We start from the raw sequence: 20,005 nt of genomic DNA, 5'->3' as shown, positions 1-20,005 counted from the left end.
TTTGTTAAGCCATCTGTTCTGGCCATATGTCCCAAAAATCGCAATTTTCTGTCATTGATGTTGACCAGCAGTCCAATCTTCTCCAGAACCCATTCGCTTGTATTTTTGCCCACTCATCTTACACGTAGAAGTCTATAGTAGCACAACAATTCAAAAGCAGCAATTTTCCTCTTGTCTACTTTCTTCAAAACCCAACATTTTGCTCCGTATGTTGCTATTGAGGATAGCAACGTTTGCAGGAGTCGTTTCTTTGTGCATTGTGAAATGGATCTGTCTTTCCAGATATTGGTTAGTACAATCATTGCTGTCTTTGCCATTGCAATAAGTCTAAGATAACATTTACTGTAAGTTTAATTATATGAAAGAAACATTATCATTTTTTTTTTCAAGACAAATATATAAAAAAAACTTTTTTTTTCAACAAATGATTCAAATAAATATTTTTTTTTTTTAAGATGAAAACATAGAAACAACTATGAACGAAAATCAAGTTTTTTTTAAATTTCTTTTTTCATGGAAAGTATCTGAGAAGTTGTTTTTTTTTAGGCGGGGTTGCAATAGACTAACGTACGAAAAAGTGGTAAAGGAATAAATTTATAACAGATAAATGTTACCAAAGGCAAGATAAATTACTGTTCTACCTACATGGATAAGTTTTCTATCTTAACTAATTTTATAGTGTTTTTTAAGTGTGAAACTCAAGTAGTGAAGAATGTCACAATGATATTTATATGATGTATTTCTGTCGGTGTTTTAATTCTTTTCAAATTTTTTACTGCTTCTCAGAACTCCAAAGGCAAAAGCATCATGACGCCATATTCGTTTTCATTTTAACTTAAGCGTTCTTCACTATTTGTGTTTCACACTTAAAAATCAGTTAAAACACCGATTACTAAACCCGGTAGGTACAAGAGTAACTGATCTTGCCTTTGGTAACATTTATTTGTTATATATTAGTTGGTCCCCCGACAAAAGGAGGGTGGACCTGTAAAATCAACCTTGTCCGTTTGTCAGTCCATCTGTCTTTTCTCAATAACTATGCCTTGGAATTTTTTGAAATTTTGCACAAACATTAAACATGATATGAGTAAAAAAGTAACAGAACTCTGGTCCCCCCCCCCTCCTAGGGGTACCTTTTTGCCTTTTGGGTTAAAATGACTAAAATTGACACTTTTGTGCTCATTAAAAAAAATTAATGCCTTAGATTTTTATAACTAGCTGATTTCTATATAATTTTGTTTGTCTATACTTCGCGATAACTTTCGGGTGTGTCCCAGGGTCTCTTTTAGAGCTAATAAAAACACTCCATTTTTGGGACTATTTTACAATATTTGTCCAAAATTTTCTGTGCATGTCTATTTAGCAGTTTTGCATGATGCTAAATTCAAATATGTTAAGGCCTTGGGGACTTTTGGGGCTAAATGGGGGGCGGGGGGTGATGGACTTAGTTATTTCTTATTCACATGGTGCAGAACTCAAATTTACATATGTTAAGGCCTAAAACTGCACCGTTTGTTCATTTTCACCAGAATTTGACGTCCCCTGGGGACTTTTGGGGCTAAATTGAGGGGGAGGGGCAAATGCTGAACTTAGTCATTTTTTTTATGCCTCGTTCACTGTGCATGTTTAACTTCTTCCATTTTATATTTGTTTTGTACCTCGGTCTATTGTAAAACAAAATTGAAATGATGTAAACAATTTTTTTAATGAATGATATTTAGAAAAAGGAATGACACATTCCCTTTGATCTCAATGTAGCAGTCAATGAAAATGAGGCCTTCAATCAATCCATTTACATTTTTGAATGCATGTCTGTGTGTGACCCAACTCTTTGAATGTGTAGGTTCTACTATTAATACTATTTAATTGTGTTGACACACCAGTTCTCGTCAGATCACCAAAGTTAAGCAATGGTGATCCTGGTTAGTACAAGATGGGTGACCATTTGGGACTTCTAGGCGCTGTATGTGCTCTCCGCTTATCTCAGCATTTTTTTCTAGTCGTCTTGTATACTTCACTTGCCACTGGTATTTAACAATGTCGACTCAGGAGAGGTGTGGTTGGAGATTGTTCACCTCCTGCCAATAAGACTTTTATGTGCAGGCACCACTTTGTGGGTAACCATAGTCTGTCAAAGACTGAAGGAGCCTTATTAGTGCATGATAAATTAAGGCATGACAAATGCACGACCAAACACAATATTTTCCAGCAAGGGGCGTCGCAAGAGACTAACAATAAACTAATCCCTTCTTAGAAGGTTGTCCGTTATCATAAGTTGCACGGAGGGAGAAGCAACAGAAACCGTTGTCATCCTTGCTTGTTCATTTGTCATGTATTAATTTGTTGTACATAAATATTAAAATCGTCAATGGTTGTTTGGAATAAAAATGAAAATTGAAATATTAAATTTCAATTAAAATTAAAGGTATCTACTTAATTGCCATATCGAAAGTAGTAAAATATCTAAAATTTACGAAAAATGATACCATAGAAAATCAATTATTAATGAAAATAGTTTTCAAAGAAAAATTGCAAGTTTTACTCAAATAATAAACAGACGAGTCTGTATGATAGCAGGGGAAGTAACTGTAGTCTGCCTCATTACATTTCAGAAGTAATAATGATGGATCAATATATCGTGAAATCTGCAAAGTACATGTTTTATGTAATGATGCAGTAATATTTGATTAATTATGATATGACAATTAAGTAAATAATATTGGTTTTTAATGGAAATTCATTTTTTTCATTTTGACTGTGCTTAATATTCCCAAAGATGCACCGAACTGTCTAATATCTTGTAAAAATCAATTCAAATCAAACACAGACCTCTCTTTTTAAAATGTCAGCCACAAAAGATGGAGATGTTTTTGGCAGTAGGATTAAAATCGGCATATTGAGTTTGCGTGCTGCATATGCAGCTGCCATTCCTGCATTGCCTCCTGAAGAACAAACAAACTTCTTGGCACCATTTTCTTTGGCCTGCAAATAAAAATGGAAAAAAAACTCTACTTTGTTTGCTGCAAATTTAGATTTTCAGAGTTTTAAAGGAATGAAAATGGTTTTGAAAATTTATATATCCAAATTTATATATATATAATCTTGGAAGTTTTTTAGCCTTGAAAACTATAAAAAAAATAATTTTTTAATTTTTAGTTCTTCATTAAAAAATTATTTTGTCAGTAAGTCATTTAATCTCCTGCAATCACTGAATCAAATTGCTTTCTCAAATTCACAATAGTCCTAAGTTTTCAGGGATCATCAGTTGTTTACCTGAAACACTGTTTCAGAGATTTAAAAACAAAACAGTATAATTAAATCATCCCTCCCCAGCAATATTGATTAAGCACCACCTCCCTTAAACAAAAGAATAAAAAATATTCTGAATATTGGATCTAGTCTTTTGCTGTAGATTAATTAGGCTCATCACATGTAAATTAAAATTAAAATTAAATTCAGTCAAGTAAAAAATTTACAACAAATTTATTTTTCAACAAGCAATAAAAAAAAAACTAAAAGTTTTCCCCCAAATCCATGGATTTTCAATAAATGGTTTATCTCATCAGAGGAAATGTTTTTAGCAAAATAATGTTTTTAGGCAGTCATGAATCTTGCTACATAGCACAAAGATTAAAAAACTAAAATCTTGTATGAAAAGCTTTTATATGGACTTTAATTTTACAGTAGTATACAAGCTGTAATCTGAAAGTATTTCAAAATTTCAGTTAATGTACATATATTAGGTTAAGAAGAAAGTTCTTGTGGAATTTTGAATTTTAATTTCAAATGATGTATTTTCAAATAAGTTTTCATAATACCTTTACTTTATATATCATTTTAAGGATCGTTTTTCGCTCTAGCTAATCGTTTAAATTACAATCGTTCTAAAATATTTATGTCCTCTTTTTCAGAACGTTGAATACAAGATGGAAAGAAAGCAAATTTACCCAATTTTCCTATTTCAATTCAAGCTAGGCCAAAAAGCTGCCGAAACAGCTTGTGATATCAACAAAGCATTTGGCCCAGGAACTACTACTCAACGCTCAGCACAATGGTGGTATAAGAAATTTCATGGCGACGATGAGAGTCTTGAAGATGATGAGCATAATGATTCACCATCTGATGCTGACAATGATCAATTAAGAGCCTTAATCGAAGCCAATCCCTGTACAATTGTTCAAGAACTTGCTTCTGAATTAGACATAACATATACAATGATTTTCAACCACTTGAGAGAGTATATATATTATTCATTAATTGGAATTCATTTTTGAGATGAGCGTTATATATTAATTTATTTCTATTTCGGACTATTATTCTCATCTTTATTAGTTGTTGTTTTTGATCTTTTATTGGTTTTGTTTATTCACAACGTTTCGGCCAACTATTCCTCTGGCCTTCGTCAGGTGGTAACTGTGATGGATAGGAACTTTGCTTCTGAATTAGACATAACATATACAATGATTTTCAACCACTTGAGAGAGTATATATATTATTCATTAATTGGAATTCATTTTTGAGATGAGCGTTATATATTAATTTATTTCTATTTCGGACTATTATTCTCATCTTTATTAGTTGTTGTTTTTGATCTTTTATTGGTTTTGTTTATTCACAACGTTTCGGCCAACTATTCCTCTGGCCTTCGTCAGGTGGTAACTGTGATGGATAGGAACTTTGAATCTCCTAACTGCATTCTCAGCCATCACTGCCATCCGTAGTTGTTGTCCTCTCACCACATTTTGGCCAATTAAACCTCTGGATGAACATTGTCTGAAGATAGCGGTTTCAATCCCACCCAAAGCGTGCCAGAGGTTTAATTGGCCAAAATGTGGTGAGACAACAACAACTACGGATGGCAGTGATGGCTGAGAATGCAGTTAGAAGATTTGAAGTTCCTATCCGTCGCGGTTACCACCTGACGAAGGCCAGAGGAATAGTTGGCCGAAACGTTGTGAATAAACAAAACCAATAAAAGATGAAAAACAACAACTAATAAAGATGAGAATAATAGTCCGAAATACAAATAAATTAATACACTTGAGAGAGATTGAAAAAACAAAAAACTTGATAAATGGATGCCTCACACATTGGATAACAACGTAAAAAAAAAATGCTGCTATGAGATGTCATATTCCCTTCTTTTATGCAACAAGAATAGCCCGTTTATTCACTGGGTTGTGACTTGTGATGAAAAGTCGGTTCTTTACAACAACCACAAATGCTCAGCTCAGTGGTTAGACGCCAACAAAGCTTTATGACATTTCCTGAAGCCAGAGTTGCACCAAAAGAAGGTCATATTGACTGTTTGGTGGTATGCGACAAATCTCATCTATTACAGTTTTTTGAATGCAGACAAAACCATTACGGTGGAAAAGTACTGTCAATAAATGGATGAAATGCATCAGAAACTTCGACAACAACACCCAGCATTAGTCAATAGAAAAGGCCTGATTCTCCTCCACAACAATGCCTGACTGCACATTGCTTAACCGACCCTGCAGAAATTGAATGAATTGGACTATGAAACTCTGTCTCATCCGCCATACTTTCCAGACCTCTCACCTACCAACTACCAGTTTTCAAAGATCTTGACAATTTTCTGCATGAGAAATGCTTCAAAAACTAAAGCGATATCAAAAACGCCTTCAGCAACTTCATCGCCATCAGAATGAGATATGTTTATCTGAATTTAAAAGTTAAAAACCACAAGAACTTTTTTGTCAACCTGATAGAATATAGGCCACTATAAGAGAGAAAAAACTCTATAAGCTGCCATCAAATATTAAAATATAAATGAAGTATATAATATATTATCTAGACTAATTAGTAATGGTAATTGGATTATATTGGCTATTAGTTAATATATATATATATATATATATATATATATATATATATATATATATACTTAATTTACTCACATAAAATTAATATACGAAAGTATAGATTTATGCGTAAACTTTAAGTATTTACTTCAAAAGTGCTCAATACATAGGTAGAGCTAGTTAGTAAGTTATAAAATGAATATGGCGATTAAGCTACACTGAATATTCTGCGCTTAATCGCCATATACATTTTATAACTTACTATATATATATATATATATATATATATATATATATATATATATATATATATATATTGTATTGGTAGTAATTATTTGTTTGTTCAAAACAAAACACATAAGTGTGTCACCCAAAAGAGTGCTCAATGTTTAGACAGAGCCAAAATAAGTGAATTTAGTTTACAAACAAATGGCTACACATAAGCATACATGTTTCAGCGAAAACCCAGCAAGGGAATCGCTTCGTCAGGCCAAGGACATCACTTTGAGATGAGAAAATCATCTTTGTGAATTTCCGAGTAACTTAGTTTCAACTTAGTTGTTGTGGTAGAAGTTCATACGTTGAAATCGGCAGGAGAGTCAATCATTCATATATATATATATATATATATATATATATATATATATATATATATATATATATATATAATAGGACAACAAGAGTATGAAATGAAGACACAAAACTATATATTGGTAGATATAGAATGGATCATTTATTTAATAATGGAATACAGGAAAAATTTGGGGGATAGAAGGGACTCTTTATGCCAGGGAATTTCGAAGCCTAATGCTTCTCATCAGAAGAGTAGAGAAGGTGCTAGGTAGCATGGGAAAGATGCGGCATCTAGCGTAAGGTTCATTAGGGATCAAAAAGAATTAAGAGGAATTATAGAATGTTGGGGGAAGCTTTATTGAATTCTAAATAAATAAGGAGAACCTTGTTATATATAGTATGATATATAAGATTGTATATGGTCTTTAACATAGTGTTGAGATTAAGGGGTATATGTATTAGGGTTAAATTGAGGGTGTATTGTTGCTGCGTGGTAATTTATTTTAACGATTTGTGAGGTGTCTATTTTCTTTGGAGTGGTAATTTTGATTTGTGCAACCTAAACGGCAAATGGCGGCTATAAAATCGCTTATAATTGGGGGGGGGTGTTACGCAAGGTTGTAAAATTGAAAGGTAATATGCGGCAATATAATTATAAGTTTCTTCTGTTATGATATATGGAGTATGATTATAAGGGTGCGGTCGGAGATTAGGATGGCAATGACTATGAGTGCGTTTAACTTGATGCAAAAGGTTAAGGATACATATAGATGTCACAGTGGAGGAGTAAGGAAACCATTATTACTTATGAGAGTGGTAAAAATATACCCGGGACAAGATCAAAGTGTAGTATCTGTTCCGACAGATACTGCACTTAAGATAATTTGTACCAGTCAATGGAGGGGAAACCCTCTATACTGGGACAATTATTATTTTTGGTAACCAGAGTGACCCCTTTTAGGGGAGCTGGTTTTTACCTCACATTAAAAACGGCCTTGTACCTAATTTGCTCAGTGGGGGAGCAAATAAATACCATCTGTTCCGGCAGATGCTGCAAGCTATGACTAGCAAAGACCAGCTATGACTAGCAAAGACCAGATGTGGGGGCAACCCCACATGCCTGACCTTTAACCAGCTCCCATTTCCCACCTCTAGGGAGCTGGTCCCCTTTTTCCCTTCCCCCTCCCTTCACTCCTCACATTAAAAATTGGCTTTGTGCCTAATTTGCTCGGTGGGGGAGCAAATAAATACCATCTGTTCTTCAGATGCTGCACTTCTATTTCTTGTTCTCTTTCGGTGGAGGAGAAATCCTTCACGACTGAGACAATTTTTATTTTTGTACCTTTTCTCCACGTTAAAAAAGCGACCCTGGTGTCTAACTCTGTCCCGTGGGGAGGCATAGTAAATAGGTATAATAGTACGAAAGATAATAATAATGAAAATTATAAAAATAGTAGTAATAATAAAGATGAAAATAAAATAGAAGTAAAATTGAAGATAAAAATAAAGATGAAATAAAGAAAAAATTAAAGGCAAGCATTAAAAATAAATATTAAAGGTAATATTACCAATAGTTGTGATAAAAGTAAATTCCAAGTTAATGTTAATAACAGTGAAAATGAAAATAATGGTAGCAATGACGGGGTTAATAACGGAAATAATAATAATAATAATAACAGCAAATTATAATGATGATTATAATAATATTAATAAAAAAAAACATTAATAGTAATAGCGGTAAAAACAAGACTAATAATAATGATAATAATAAAGATATTATTCAATAAATGATCCTTCTATATCTACCAATATATAGTTTTGTGTCTTCATTTCATACTCTTGGTGTTCTATTGTATAAGCTCCAATAATTATTGTTGAGCTTGGTATTATCCGGATAAGTCTCCTCTCTTGGAATTGAACCTTCTTTTTTCCTCTTACACATTAAGCTATACATATATATATATATATATATATATATATATATATATATATATATATATATATATATATATATATATGAACAAACAGTTAATAAAATATGTTAAAAAACACTTTGAAATAAGTTAAAAACATTTAATCTGAAAAGGAAACACTAGATAAACTGGATAGTCCTTAATCTGCGGAGTTTCGAAGAAATACTTTCCTTCTCATCAGAGGGTAGGAATTAGCAAAATGCAGGATCGGATTTTGCATGCAGAAGTATTTGATGAAACAACAAGTAAGTCAAAGATCTTACTTGTAAACAAAAAAAGTGAAACAGAGGGAATATGATGAAAAAAAAGGTGATTACACATGAATGGATAGTCTGGTGGAAGATAAAAAATCCAGTGACAGTAAAATCCAAATGTAAAACTTCAAGAAAGTTAAAAGAATCTGGCTGAGATAATTTTATAAATATTAATTCTTTAATATTTATAATATGCTTTAATTTTACCATCTTGGATCATTTTGGTAAATTTAATTGTAATTTTTATTTTATATATATATATATATATATATAAATTTTATTGTCTGTTTCACAGCATAGGAAAGCTAACACGTGTTTCTAAAAAATCTCCAAAATATACTTATGCAAAAAAAAAAACTCCTATCATCAAAACGTTTTTGTCAATTTTATTTTTGACATATCTTTTCAATTATTCTAACTGAATCTTGTTATTTGCTAATAATTCAAATTTTTCTTTCATTTGGTAAGAATTAAATTTAAATTTGATATTTTCTACTTTTACAGTTTCAGGAACATTTCGTTTTTTTACATTCCATTGTATAAGTCTACTTACATTTAAATCCAATGAAAACTGGGGAAAAAAAAAGCCAATAAAAAATCCTTTAAACAATCCAATGCAAAAGAAAGAACAGAAGTGGGGGAATGATAAATTTACCTTCTGACAAAAATATCCAATTCCACGGATTTTAAAAGAACCACATGGTTGCAGATTCTCAAGTTTCATGTAAGTCTGGAATCCTGTAGACCTGCTGAGAGCTTCACTTAAAAAACATGGTGTGACGTAATGCAACGATGGTACTTTTGTGTCTTCAGTTTTGTGTTGATTTGAATGGCTCTCCATTTCTGTAGAACATTAAGAAGAGGAATAAATCACTAAACAGGAGAAAAAGTACAGAATAGTTAACACTCAAGAACTTGCAAACCAGAATACAACAACAACAACAAAAAAGGAAACAGCGAAACATAATTTATATAAAATGCATTATAATGAAATTCTCTACTAAACCAGGCTAGTTTTAACATTTGGAAATAATTCATAAAAATGTTTTTACATAAGGTTTTATCTTTTTTGTAATGTTACCATATAAAAAAATCTTTCACATTAAAATTAGCAAGGTTTTAGTCGAGAATTTTATTTTTATGCGTTTTACATAAATTATGTGTTTTTTTATTTTTATTTTTTACTTTAGTACTTCTAAGATTTTAGCTGTTTTGTAATTTTACCATGTAAAAAATGTAAAAAGTCTTTCTTTGTGCTAAATTTAGACAGGCTTGTTAGAAAATTTTATTTTTATATGGTTTACATAAATTATACATGTTTTTATTTATTTTTTTAATTAATTCCCAATTGTTAACTACTGGACTTTTACTCAAACATGGATACTGCCATGTTTCTACATATAAACATCTACATGGGTCTTATAATATCAGTTTATATAAAGTTTTTGTTTTTGCACGTTTTTATTGGATGAAAAAAAAAAAGAACATGTTTGTAAAATGAGATTTTTTCAGACGACATAACATCTGGCCTTTTTCAGATGTATCTTGTCTAACTTTGGAATACTCCTATCGAATTCAGGAATCTGCATGGAACTTTGAATGGAATCTATTCCAATAATAATAATAATAATAATAAAACAAGAATACATTTAATGCTACAAAATTCATAGTAGAATTGCTTGCAAGGACCCGTGACAGATAAAATAACGAGTAAAATTCAGAAATTCAGTTCTAAGTAATACGCTTCTACAATTTTCAAATTACTTAAAACTTCTTTCTGGTCATAGTTCATAAAACTGGAGTATGCTATTCTCATGAATGGAATAAATGAAGATTTCCGAGTTAGACAGAATGATTTCCGAGTTAGACAGAATGATTTCCGAGTTAGACAGAAAGATTTCCGAGTTAGACAAAGATTTTCAAGTTAGACAAAGATTTCCGAGTTAGACAAAGATTTTCAAGTTAAAAAAAGATTTCCGAGTTAGACAGAGTTAGAGTTCAGGAAGAGATTCCGCCGGAAGAGGCCAGCACTCTTTAAATCAGATCAGTGGCATTTCCACGAGGACAATGCACCAGTCCACAACTCGATCCTTGTCACAGACTATTTGACTAAGATAGGCATGAAGACAGTTCCTCATCCTCCCTATAGTCCAGACCTTGCTCCCTGTGACTTTTGGTTATTCCCTAAGCTTAAGGAAAACCTTAGAGGCTGTAGTTATGAGACAATTGAGGAGATGATAGAAGATGATAGATGGCATGCTCACACAAGATGACTTCCATAGAGTCTTCTAGAAGTTGTTGGAACAGTAGAACAAGTGCATTGCAGCCGGAGGAGATTACTTTGAAGGGGACTAGCGTTTTATCAATAGAAGTGTCCATACGAAAACAGTCTGGAAACTTGTTTAAGGCACCTTATATATGCTACCTTAAGCATCCTTATTTTTGCTAACCTTAAAGGATAATATCATGACGAACAAACATATACTACACTACACTTCTCAAAGGAGGAGGCAATGCCTAGGATATTAATATCATGGGCAAATAATATAAATTATCAGTCCTCATCTAAAAATTCAGAAAGGTTTTTTTTATTTTTGTACTCAATATTTATGAAGTAAATAAAATAGTGTCACGTTTCCATCCCTAACATCATCGCGATATTTTTTCTGAGTTGAATAAACTAAGCAAATATTGTCAGATTTGACTGAAAGAAAAACAACTTTTTTTTTATTTAGAAGAAGGTGTTGTTCAAATGAGTCAGAAATTAGATAAATATGCTAAGACCTTGACACACAAACTCATGATTTTACACTTATATCTTTCAACAGATAACTGGTGCTACCAGATTGGGCTGCCTGAAGATATCGGCTTCCTAATTTAAATGCACCAAGCATTGATGTTATTATTTTTTTTTCATAAAACAACAAACTCCAATACATGAATAAATATTTGGATATATAAAGAACTTGAAGCAGAAAAGCCTTTTACAAAACTATTGTATTCGGCATTAAATAACCCAAAAAGGGTTGATATGCCATAAAAGAAAACAACCAAATACCCAATTCTATAAATGAATTGAAAATGCGCCCAAAAATCTCTGTAAGAGACTCTGTCTGTTCGCCTGTCGTCTGGGTTTGAAATAAAAATTTCTTTTCATTTTAGAGGAATTTCGTTTGAAAATAAACATCTAGACAATTATTTCAACTCCAAACTAGCGTTGATGTAATTTTACACACATAAACTAAACATGTTGTAGCAGGGTACGTTGTAAGGAACATAGGACAAGTAATAAATTGACTCATTTTTTTTTAACAACAACATTTATTTTCGAATACTTTCATGAATAAAAACGTGATAGTACTCCTTCTCTCTGACCTTTTTTTTTTTCGACCTGCTTTCGAATGTGCTTCTCTGTCTGTGCACACATGCTTCTTTATGGTCCTTTTTTTCCCCTCCCTACCACAACGTCATTTCGCACAGGGCTCAGTATTTGTATATAGCCGGCATACTCTGTTACATTGAGACGATTAATTGAAATTAGAATATTTTGGAGTATCGGAATCAGAAAAATGTTTGCTTAATTTACAATTTAAAAAACCATTTAATTAATTTTTTTTTTCGTTATTTTTTTTTAAAACTTAATTTGGAACTTTAAAATTTTGCAGACAAAGAGCAAAGATCTTTGTTGTGTGAACCTGAAAAAATTATGTGTGAGAATTCTAAAAGATCCAATATTTTTATGGAGCAATTCCGGTTCCTGATTGGTCATTAGCAGAATTTGGCTCTATTTGATTGGTCAGTTCCTACTGCCAGTGCCTATAAGTAGAACCTTCCAATTTTCTTTAATCGTACCTTCTAATTATATCAAAAAATTGTAACATATAGTATTGGAAAACTATGAATGGACCAGACCCCTGCCCCCACTCCCGGCCCGTTTCCCCGACAATGAGAGGAAATGATTGGATGTACTTGGCTTTTATATAGATAGAGAATTGCATCAGTAGTGAGATATCTTCTGGAGCGGTAGAAGGATCCCACCATCTTTCCAGCGACCTTGGCAACAGACTTGATGTACGTGTTCCATTTCAGATCAGGAGCAAAGGACAAACCCAAAAGCTTGTCAAAACATGGGGCTTCTCCTAGACGAGAGCCATCTATTTAAATTGATGCCAGATGGGGATCAGAGTGTTGATGATGTAAAGATAGGAGTTTGGTTTTAGATGCATTAAAGGTAACCAGCCACGTCTTCCCTGACTAAACTACGCGCTCGAGATCAGAGGAGAGAGAATCAGAGAGAACTTTGTCATTTACAGCCTTTGAATTGACCAGACCCCCGCCCCCCTCCCCCGACAATGAGAGGAAATAATTCATTAGCAGATCAAAGGTATCAGAAATGAGATGAGAAAAAAATGATGTGGAGATTGCTGTATTTCTTCCACAAATTTTTACAAATATTTTTTTCTCCATACTTGCTATATATCGGTAGAAACTAGGTAAAGATGGAAATTGGCCTATGAAACACCAGGTCAACGGAACAGAGTTTCACAGGTGGGCAGTTCTAGGAAAAAAGCTCAGTTCATGGAATCAACTCTGACCAATTAAAGTTTAACAAAATCATCATTAATGAAACCGTTTTTTAATCCGACTTTTAACAAAGTCAACTTTAGTCAGATTTTTTTTCTTTTCCAAGCGTATAATGTAATCTTCATTTCAAAATCTGCCATCGAGATAATAGCGTTTTTTTTTATCACAAAGATTTTCAAAGTATAAAAGTGCAGTAGTTCATTTCTTCATATGTATTGCTCTAGAAATAACTTAGATAAAAAAGGTTAGATAGCTAAATCAAACAAAAGCAAACTATTGACGACATTGCCAAGATATAACATAGCACAGACGGCTATATACAAATACCAAGCCGTGAGCGAAATGATGTCACAATAAGGAAAAAAAAGACTATAAAAAGGAGAGAGCACATCATTAAACAATATAATCACTTCAGAGACATAGAGCACATTCAGGATCATGTTAGAGACATGGATGACATTCGAGAGCATGTTTGAGAAGATGAACACATTCAAGGGACGTCACAATGGTGACGTGAGTATGAGGAAATAAATGTTGTTGTACAACAAAAAAAGTTGAAGTTCTTTCTATTCTTGGTCTCCTTTGCGACTGAAGCTACAACGTGTTGGCTTCTGGGCAACATTACAAAGGCTGATGCAAAGAAGGTGGTGTCCCTCTACCATGCTAGAAAACTACTTCCACCTGATAGTATTGTAATATTTGCTTATTGGGTGTTATAACTGACAAAGTGGATACAAACAATAGCTTGAGAGGAATATTTTATTTTCTTAGTTTTTACATACTTTTAGAATTCTGTGTCTGCTCTTCGCAGGACACGTGTGACAACATAGAAGCCTGGAGACTGACTGTCCAATCCTTTTTAGGTCAATCATCGGTCAAAGAGAGAGAGAGAGAGAGAGAGAAAGAGAGAGTGTGTGTGTGTGTGTGTGTGTGTGTGTGTGTGTGTGTGTGTGTGTGTGTGTGTGTGTGTGTGTGTGTGTGTGTGTGTGTGAGCAGCAACAGCAGAAGAGAAAATGGAATAGATTTTTGGGTATCTTGGTTAGTTGAGTTCTTTTAGAGAAAGAGAGGATTAAAGAAACAATGTCTTTTCTTCATGGTAGTAGTATGTGGCCTGAGGTCACTTAGGTTCACTCCTAAAGTATCTTGTATCACTACAAAGCCACAATTCGTACATACATTAAATATTGTTGCAACATCTAAACTGGTGCATTTATCACTAATCTCTACCTCTGGGTACAAAAAAAAGAGTATCCAATCCAATAGGTCCTGCACTATCAACCAAGCTTCAACTCCTGTCCTATTATTGAAATGTTATGTTCCTGTGCCTGCTTTACAAGCACTTTGATCTAGTGTGCTCTGATGAATTCGTAACACTTGTGCTTGTGTCCCCTCAATGTAAATAGCCATGACTAATCTGACAAGTAGCAAAATTCCACCCCTTTACTGTAGAGGTCTCTAGATGCCAGAAATCCTTTTATTCTAACAGTTTCTATCATTGAACTGCTAGATTATGGAATTCCCTCCCTGCTTCCTGTTTCCCTGATTGAACCTGCATCACAGCCTCCAAGAAGGATCTGAATCTGAAGCACATGGTCTTCATGATGATCTTCAGAAATACCTGAATACCAATCTGTAGTGATGTGCCAATCAAAGTGTCCATCTTCTTTTCTCTTCATCATTGTCTTCTGTTCAGTTCAAGTAAGTTTCCCATTTTGTATACAGTCCTTTGCATTAATGTTATATTCTGCAAGCTCTTTAAAGTTGCACTGGTTAGCCAATAGAGGGTGAAGGTGTGGGAACTGTTGCATAGTATGGTCCTTGTCTCCACATATCAACTTTTTATCGCCCCATTCCTGTTCTTAGGTGGTTGAATGTTTTTCACTAGAGCCAGGTGCTTCTGAGTATAAAAGGGATCAATAGAGGAGGTATTCATGTTAGTAGGAGGAGAGGCATTCTCTCACCATCTGGTCTATAGCTGTAGTATGGTCTCTTCCTGGGATGTTGTTAGGGGTTTGACATGACTGAGGAAACCTCTACTTGATTTCAGTAATTCGAAAATTATACTCTACCTAATTTTTAACCGTATGTGAAAAATTTTCACGCTAATCCTATTTTCTTTTACACACCCGCCTTAGAACTTGTTATGATTTGGCTGTATGTTAGTTTGAATTTAATTTGGAATGAGGAAGTGGGTAACATCTATTTATCTATTCCACTAGCGATAAAAGTACATATCCATTTTACAAAGATATAAGAACAAAGTGAACAACGCATTAAAATCATTTTTTAAAAAGTGGGTGCTTGTTAAGATAGTCGACAGCTCAAATTTTTTTTTTAAATATGTCATTTTAAGCAAAAACGTTACATACTTAACTATGATGCCGCAAATAGTAGTATATCCAACAATTACGAAAAATTATCAAGTATAAATTTATTTCTAGTTAAAAGTAATTTTTACAGAAAATTAGGTAAAATCGCATTTTTTTTTAGATGTTGTAAAGTAGGCAGTAGGAGGTTATACAAAAGGGACATAACTCCGAAAAGAATATTTTAGATTACTTGTGTCATGGCTGCAATATTTGTTGTCTATAGCGATAGACTTTTTTTTTTTACTAAAAATACAATAGTAGTTGTTATACTCAATAAATTTTTTGTAATTTTTGGATAAATTACTATTTTCGACACGACAATTAAGTATGTAATATTGTTTTTGATAAACACAATATATTTTTAAAAAAATAGATTTGTCGACTATAGCTTAAGAAGCACCAAACAAAACGTCCATTTCCAATTTGTCATGAGCCAGCAGGGAAGTAGTAAGGCTCAGAAAACTGTCATGAGAATGGTCATGCCAGTACACAGACTGATTTAACTGGAGATAGTAAAATATGTAAAAATAATGTTGCAGGATGAGACTTTTATATAACAACTAGTTCTACGTACCCGGCATTGCCAAGTCAAAACATCTATAGTGATAGACATTATTTTACTAAAAACAACAAAAGCAGTTGTTGTACTCAATGAATTTTCGTAATTTTTGGATTTATCATTATTTTCGACATGACAATTTAGTATGTAATATTGTTTTTGCTTAAAAACAATATATTTTTAAAAAATCGATTTGTCGATTATATCTTAACAAGCACTAAAAATGCTCTAAATATGGCAATTGACAATAATCTGCAGTTTCTTTGGAAAAATTAGGGTTTTTATTTTATTTATTTATTTTTTTTTGCAATAGTCAGCATAACAAAAAGGGGTGAAAAGATAAATATACAAAAAAATGTTACTAAAGGCAAGATATTACCCTTCTAATTAATTCTAATTAATGTCCCTAATCGTGCAACCAGTATTTTGTTTAATGTTTTATTTTTGAGCGATTATCGAGGTTCAAATAGCTATAACAAAACCGACATGTTTTTTTTTTGTTTTTTTTTTTGTGTTCTAACACAACAGACTGGGCAATACTTTTGTTTCAAAGTAAGTAAACACATTAAAATAAGTTAAACACACACACACACACACACACACACACAATAATAATAACTTATTTATGTAGGCAGAAGTGTAAATTATCTTGGCTTTGGTAACATTTATTTGTTTATTTTCGTGCTTTTTTTTTATTTTGTTGACTATTATAAAAAAATGCCTGGTAATTTTTTTTTTTTTTAATGACACAAAAAAAAAAAAAGGATGCGGCCTCCATTACGAAACTTTTCCGGTTTATCTTAAAGTTTCATTGATGCGTGACATCTATTAAAAAGAAGAAAAAATAAATTGAAAAAAGAGCTTTATCATGCACGTACCTGTCGGGGGACGAAGATGTCATATTCCAAAAATTACGTAAATTGTTCAAGTAGTTTACACACACACACACACACACACACACACACACACACACACACACACACACACACATATGACAACATAACATAAGCCTGACAAATTCTCATGAGAATGAAACGCCGAATATTCTGTGTAGCTTAATTGCCATATGTATTTTTATAACACTACTATATATATATATATATATATATATATATATATATATATATATATATATATATAATCACTTTTTACAATTTTTAGCGGTTTTAATAGTGAAATGACTCGTAGTCATTACAAGATTGATGTTGATCTCGATAGTTTGAATTGAATTGTCTCCCCTTATTTATTAAATATGGCGGATCAAAAAGTCTCCTTGCTCATAAAATTTGATTTTCTTAGTTAAAAAAAAATATTTGTATCTAATTTTTGGAATATGACATCTTCGTTTCGTGATGAGTAAAAGATTTTTTCTTTCTGTCTTTTTTAGATTTTTCTGCATTTTTGTTTCGAAAATAGGTTTAATTCCAAATAAGTACTGTTTCTTTTTTTTTTTTTAGGGGGAGGGGTCTTTAGAAGAAATTTTTAAAAAGTATAAAAACTATTTTACTTTTGTTCGTTGTATTCCTTGGAAGATTTTCTTTTCATTGGATTCGGAATGACGTTGTCATCTGTTACAACTGAAATACAAAGTAAACACTGAAATCGTTTTTTTTTTTTAACTAAAAAAAAACAATAACAAAGTAATGGCGATAACAGCTGCTGCTGTTATTCGCAACTTGTGTGAACAGATTTTTGTAGGGCTAGGACAGGGTGGTGGTGGTGATACCCTCATTTTTTTTTTATCTGTAAAGGGAAGTAATTCTCGCTGCCAGTACATAATTCCTCCTATATTTAAAAAAAAAAAAGAAGAAAAATCGATTCTTATATATAATTCTTGGGAACCCCTGCATCCTGCGACGCATGAAGCAGTCAAAAATATTTATTTATTTCCCCATGAAAGCAAAATGTGACACAAGGTCATTTTTAATGTGGAGGAAAACCAGCTCCCCCAAGAGGGGCACTGTGGAAGTAGGCAAAAATAAAAATTGCCTTAGTAAAGAAGGGTTTCCCCTCTATTGACTAAGGACAAATTAACTTAAGTGTAACATCAGAACAATTCGATCTGAAGTGAGATCCACAACATCTCTCCAATTTTTTCCCGTTGTGATCAAATCTCTCTCGATTATCTTTTTTTTTTTTTTTACAAGGTAGTTACCACTTATCAAGGCTCGGAAGCCACTCGAGGATAGGGGTTATTGCGTGTACAGTACATTAGTACTAGAGATTTGATAGAGTGTCTTACTTAAGGGGGCGGTTCATCAGGAATTTGTTTATGTTGGACTTGAAGACATCCAGGTTGTAGTCAGGTGGGAAACAGGCAAACGGAACAGAGTTCCACAGGCGTGCACTTCTAAGAAAGAAGCTTTGTTCATAGAATCTACGTTTTGGTTTTGGCACAGATAAAGAGTGGGGAAAACTTTTGACCGTGGTTTCAGCTAAACGGGTCTTTATCGTGAAAGATTGGCGAGAGGGGACCAGAGATTGGAGCTCAGACGAGCACTTCCCATGGTAGTAACGATAAAACAAAGACAGGCTTGCAATGACTCTCCTGTGAGAGAGAGGTTGCAGGGAAGAGAAAAAGGCATCAACCACTAAGCCACAAAGCCTATTTTGTACTCTGTCAAGGCAGGTTATGCTGTTTTTGGCAGCTCCTTCCCAGATGTGGCAGCAGTACTCTATCCTTGGAAGTACTTGGCTTTTAATTTTTATTTATTGCGGACAATTATTATTCTCATCCTTATTAGTTGTTGTTTCACAACGTTTTGGCCAACTACTCTCTAGCCTTCGTCAGGTGGTAACCGTGATGGATAGGAACTTCGAATCTCCTAACTGTATTTTCAGCTATCACTGCCATCCATAGTTGTTGTCGTCTCACCACGTTTTTGGCCAAGTAAGCCTCTGGCTGGCTTTGGGTAGGATTGAAACCGCTATCTTCAGACAATGCTCATCTGGAACCATAGAGATTCAACGTCTCTATCAACTGTGCCATGGGCCCCGAAGGGTGATCAAGGTTGGATTTTTTGATCTCATAAATCCACGTTTATTTATTATCTGATCTTGGCTTTTACATAGATAGAGAATTGCATCAGGGGTGAGATATCTTCTGGAGTGGTAGAAGGGTCCTACCATTTTTCCAACGACCTTGGCAACTGACTTGATGTACGTGTTCCATTTCAGGTCAGGAGTAAAGGTCAAGCCCAGAAGCTTATCAAAACATGGAGCTTCCCCTAGATGAGAGCAACCCATTTCAATTGATGCCAGATGGGGATCAGAGCGTTGATGATGTAAAGATAGGAGCTTGGTTTTAGATGCATTAAAAGTAACCAGCCACCTCTTCCCCCACTATTATCTCATCTGTTATCTCATCTGTTTCCAGATCATTTTTGGTCTTCTTCTCCTTCTTTTTGCCATCAGGGGTTAATTGAAATTGTTAATTAATCTTAGTGTATATCCGAACCAACCTTGTAATCATTTGCAGATTATTAATCATACTACTTGCTGCAATCTTTCACTTTCTTGGTTGATAATTCAATCACTCCATTCGATTCCTAGAACCGTTCTAAAATACTTGGCATGTGTCTTAGGAGGATTCTAGGGGTTGGAATCATCGCATCTAACTTCCTCTCTTAGTTGATTTGGAAATGCCAAGTTTCACTTTCATATAGTTTTATTTTACTTCAGTCGAAGTTCTCAGAAGTCAAGGGGCCCACAACCTGGGGCTAACACTTGAACTGTATATGAGATACATAGATATTCGAATATTTTATTAAAGTTCTTTATCTCTCAAACACTAAGTTAGTAAAGAAATTGAGAACATAATTTTTCTCTCTCCAATTAACCATTTTCATACGTTGTAGTATCGCTT

At 33.4% G+C, this 20,005-nt stretch overlaps 1 protein-coding gene across 1 annotated transcript in view; it reads right to left on the bottom strand.

Annotated features, from left to right (window-relative positions):
* Nucleotides 1-17,785, bottom strand: part of LOC145298686 (serine dehydratase-like) — a 55,747-nt gene extending 37,962 nt beyond the window's left edge. The window contains exons 1-3 of the mRNA XM_080144336.1: nt 17,648-17,785; nt 9,284-9,471; nt 2,830-2,982 (exon numbers count right to left, since the gene is read on the bottom strand). Coding sequence (XP_080000462.1) covers nt 2,830-2,982; nt 9,284-9,469 — 339 coding nt within the window. The 5' untranslated portion in view covers nt 9,470-9,471; nt 17,648-17,785. The remainder of the gene's footprint in view (nt 1-2,829; nt 2,983-9,283; nt 9,472-17,647) is intronic.
* Nucleotides 17,786-20,005: the final 2,220 nt, after the last annotated feature.

Source organism: Euprymna scolopes, chromosome 2 (genome assembly GCF_053919585.1).
Source record: "Euprymna scolopes isolate OS-2025 chromosome 2, ASM5391958v1, whole genome shotgun sequence".
Lineage (NCBI taxonomy): Eukaryota > Metazoa > Mollusca > Cephalopoda > Sepiida > Sepiolidae > Euprymna > Euprymna scolopes.
Note: the sequence above shows the minus strand (reverse complement) of the source record. Positions and strands in the feature narration are given on the sequence as shown.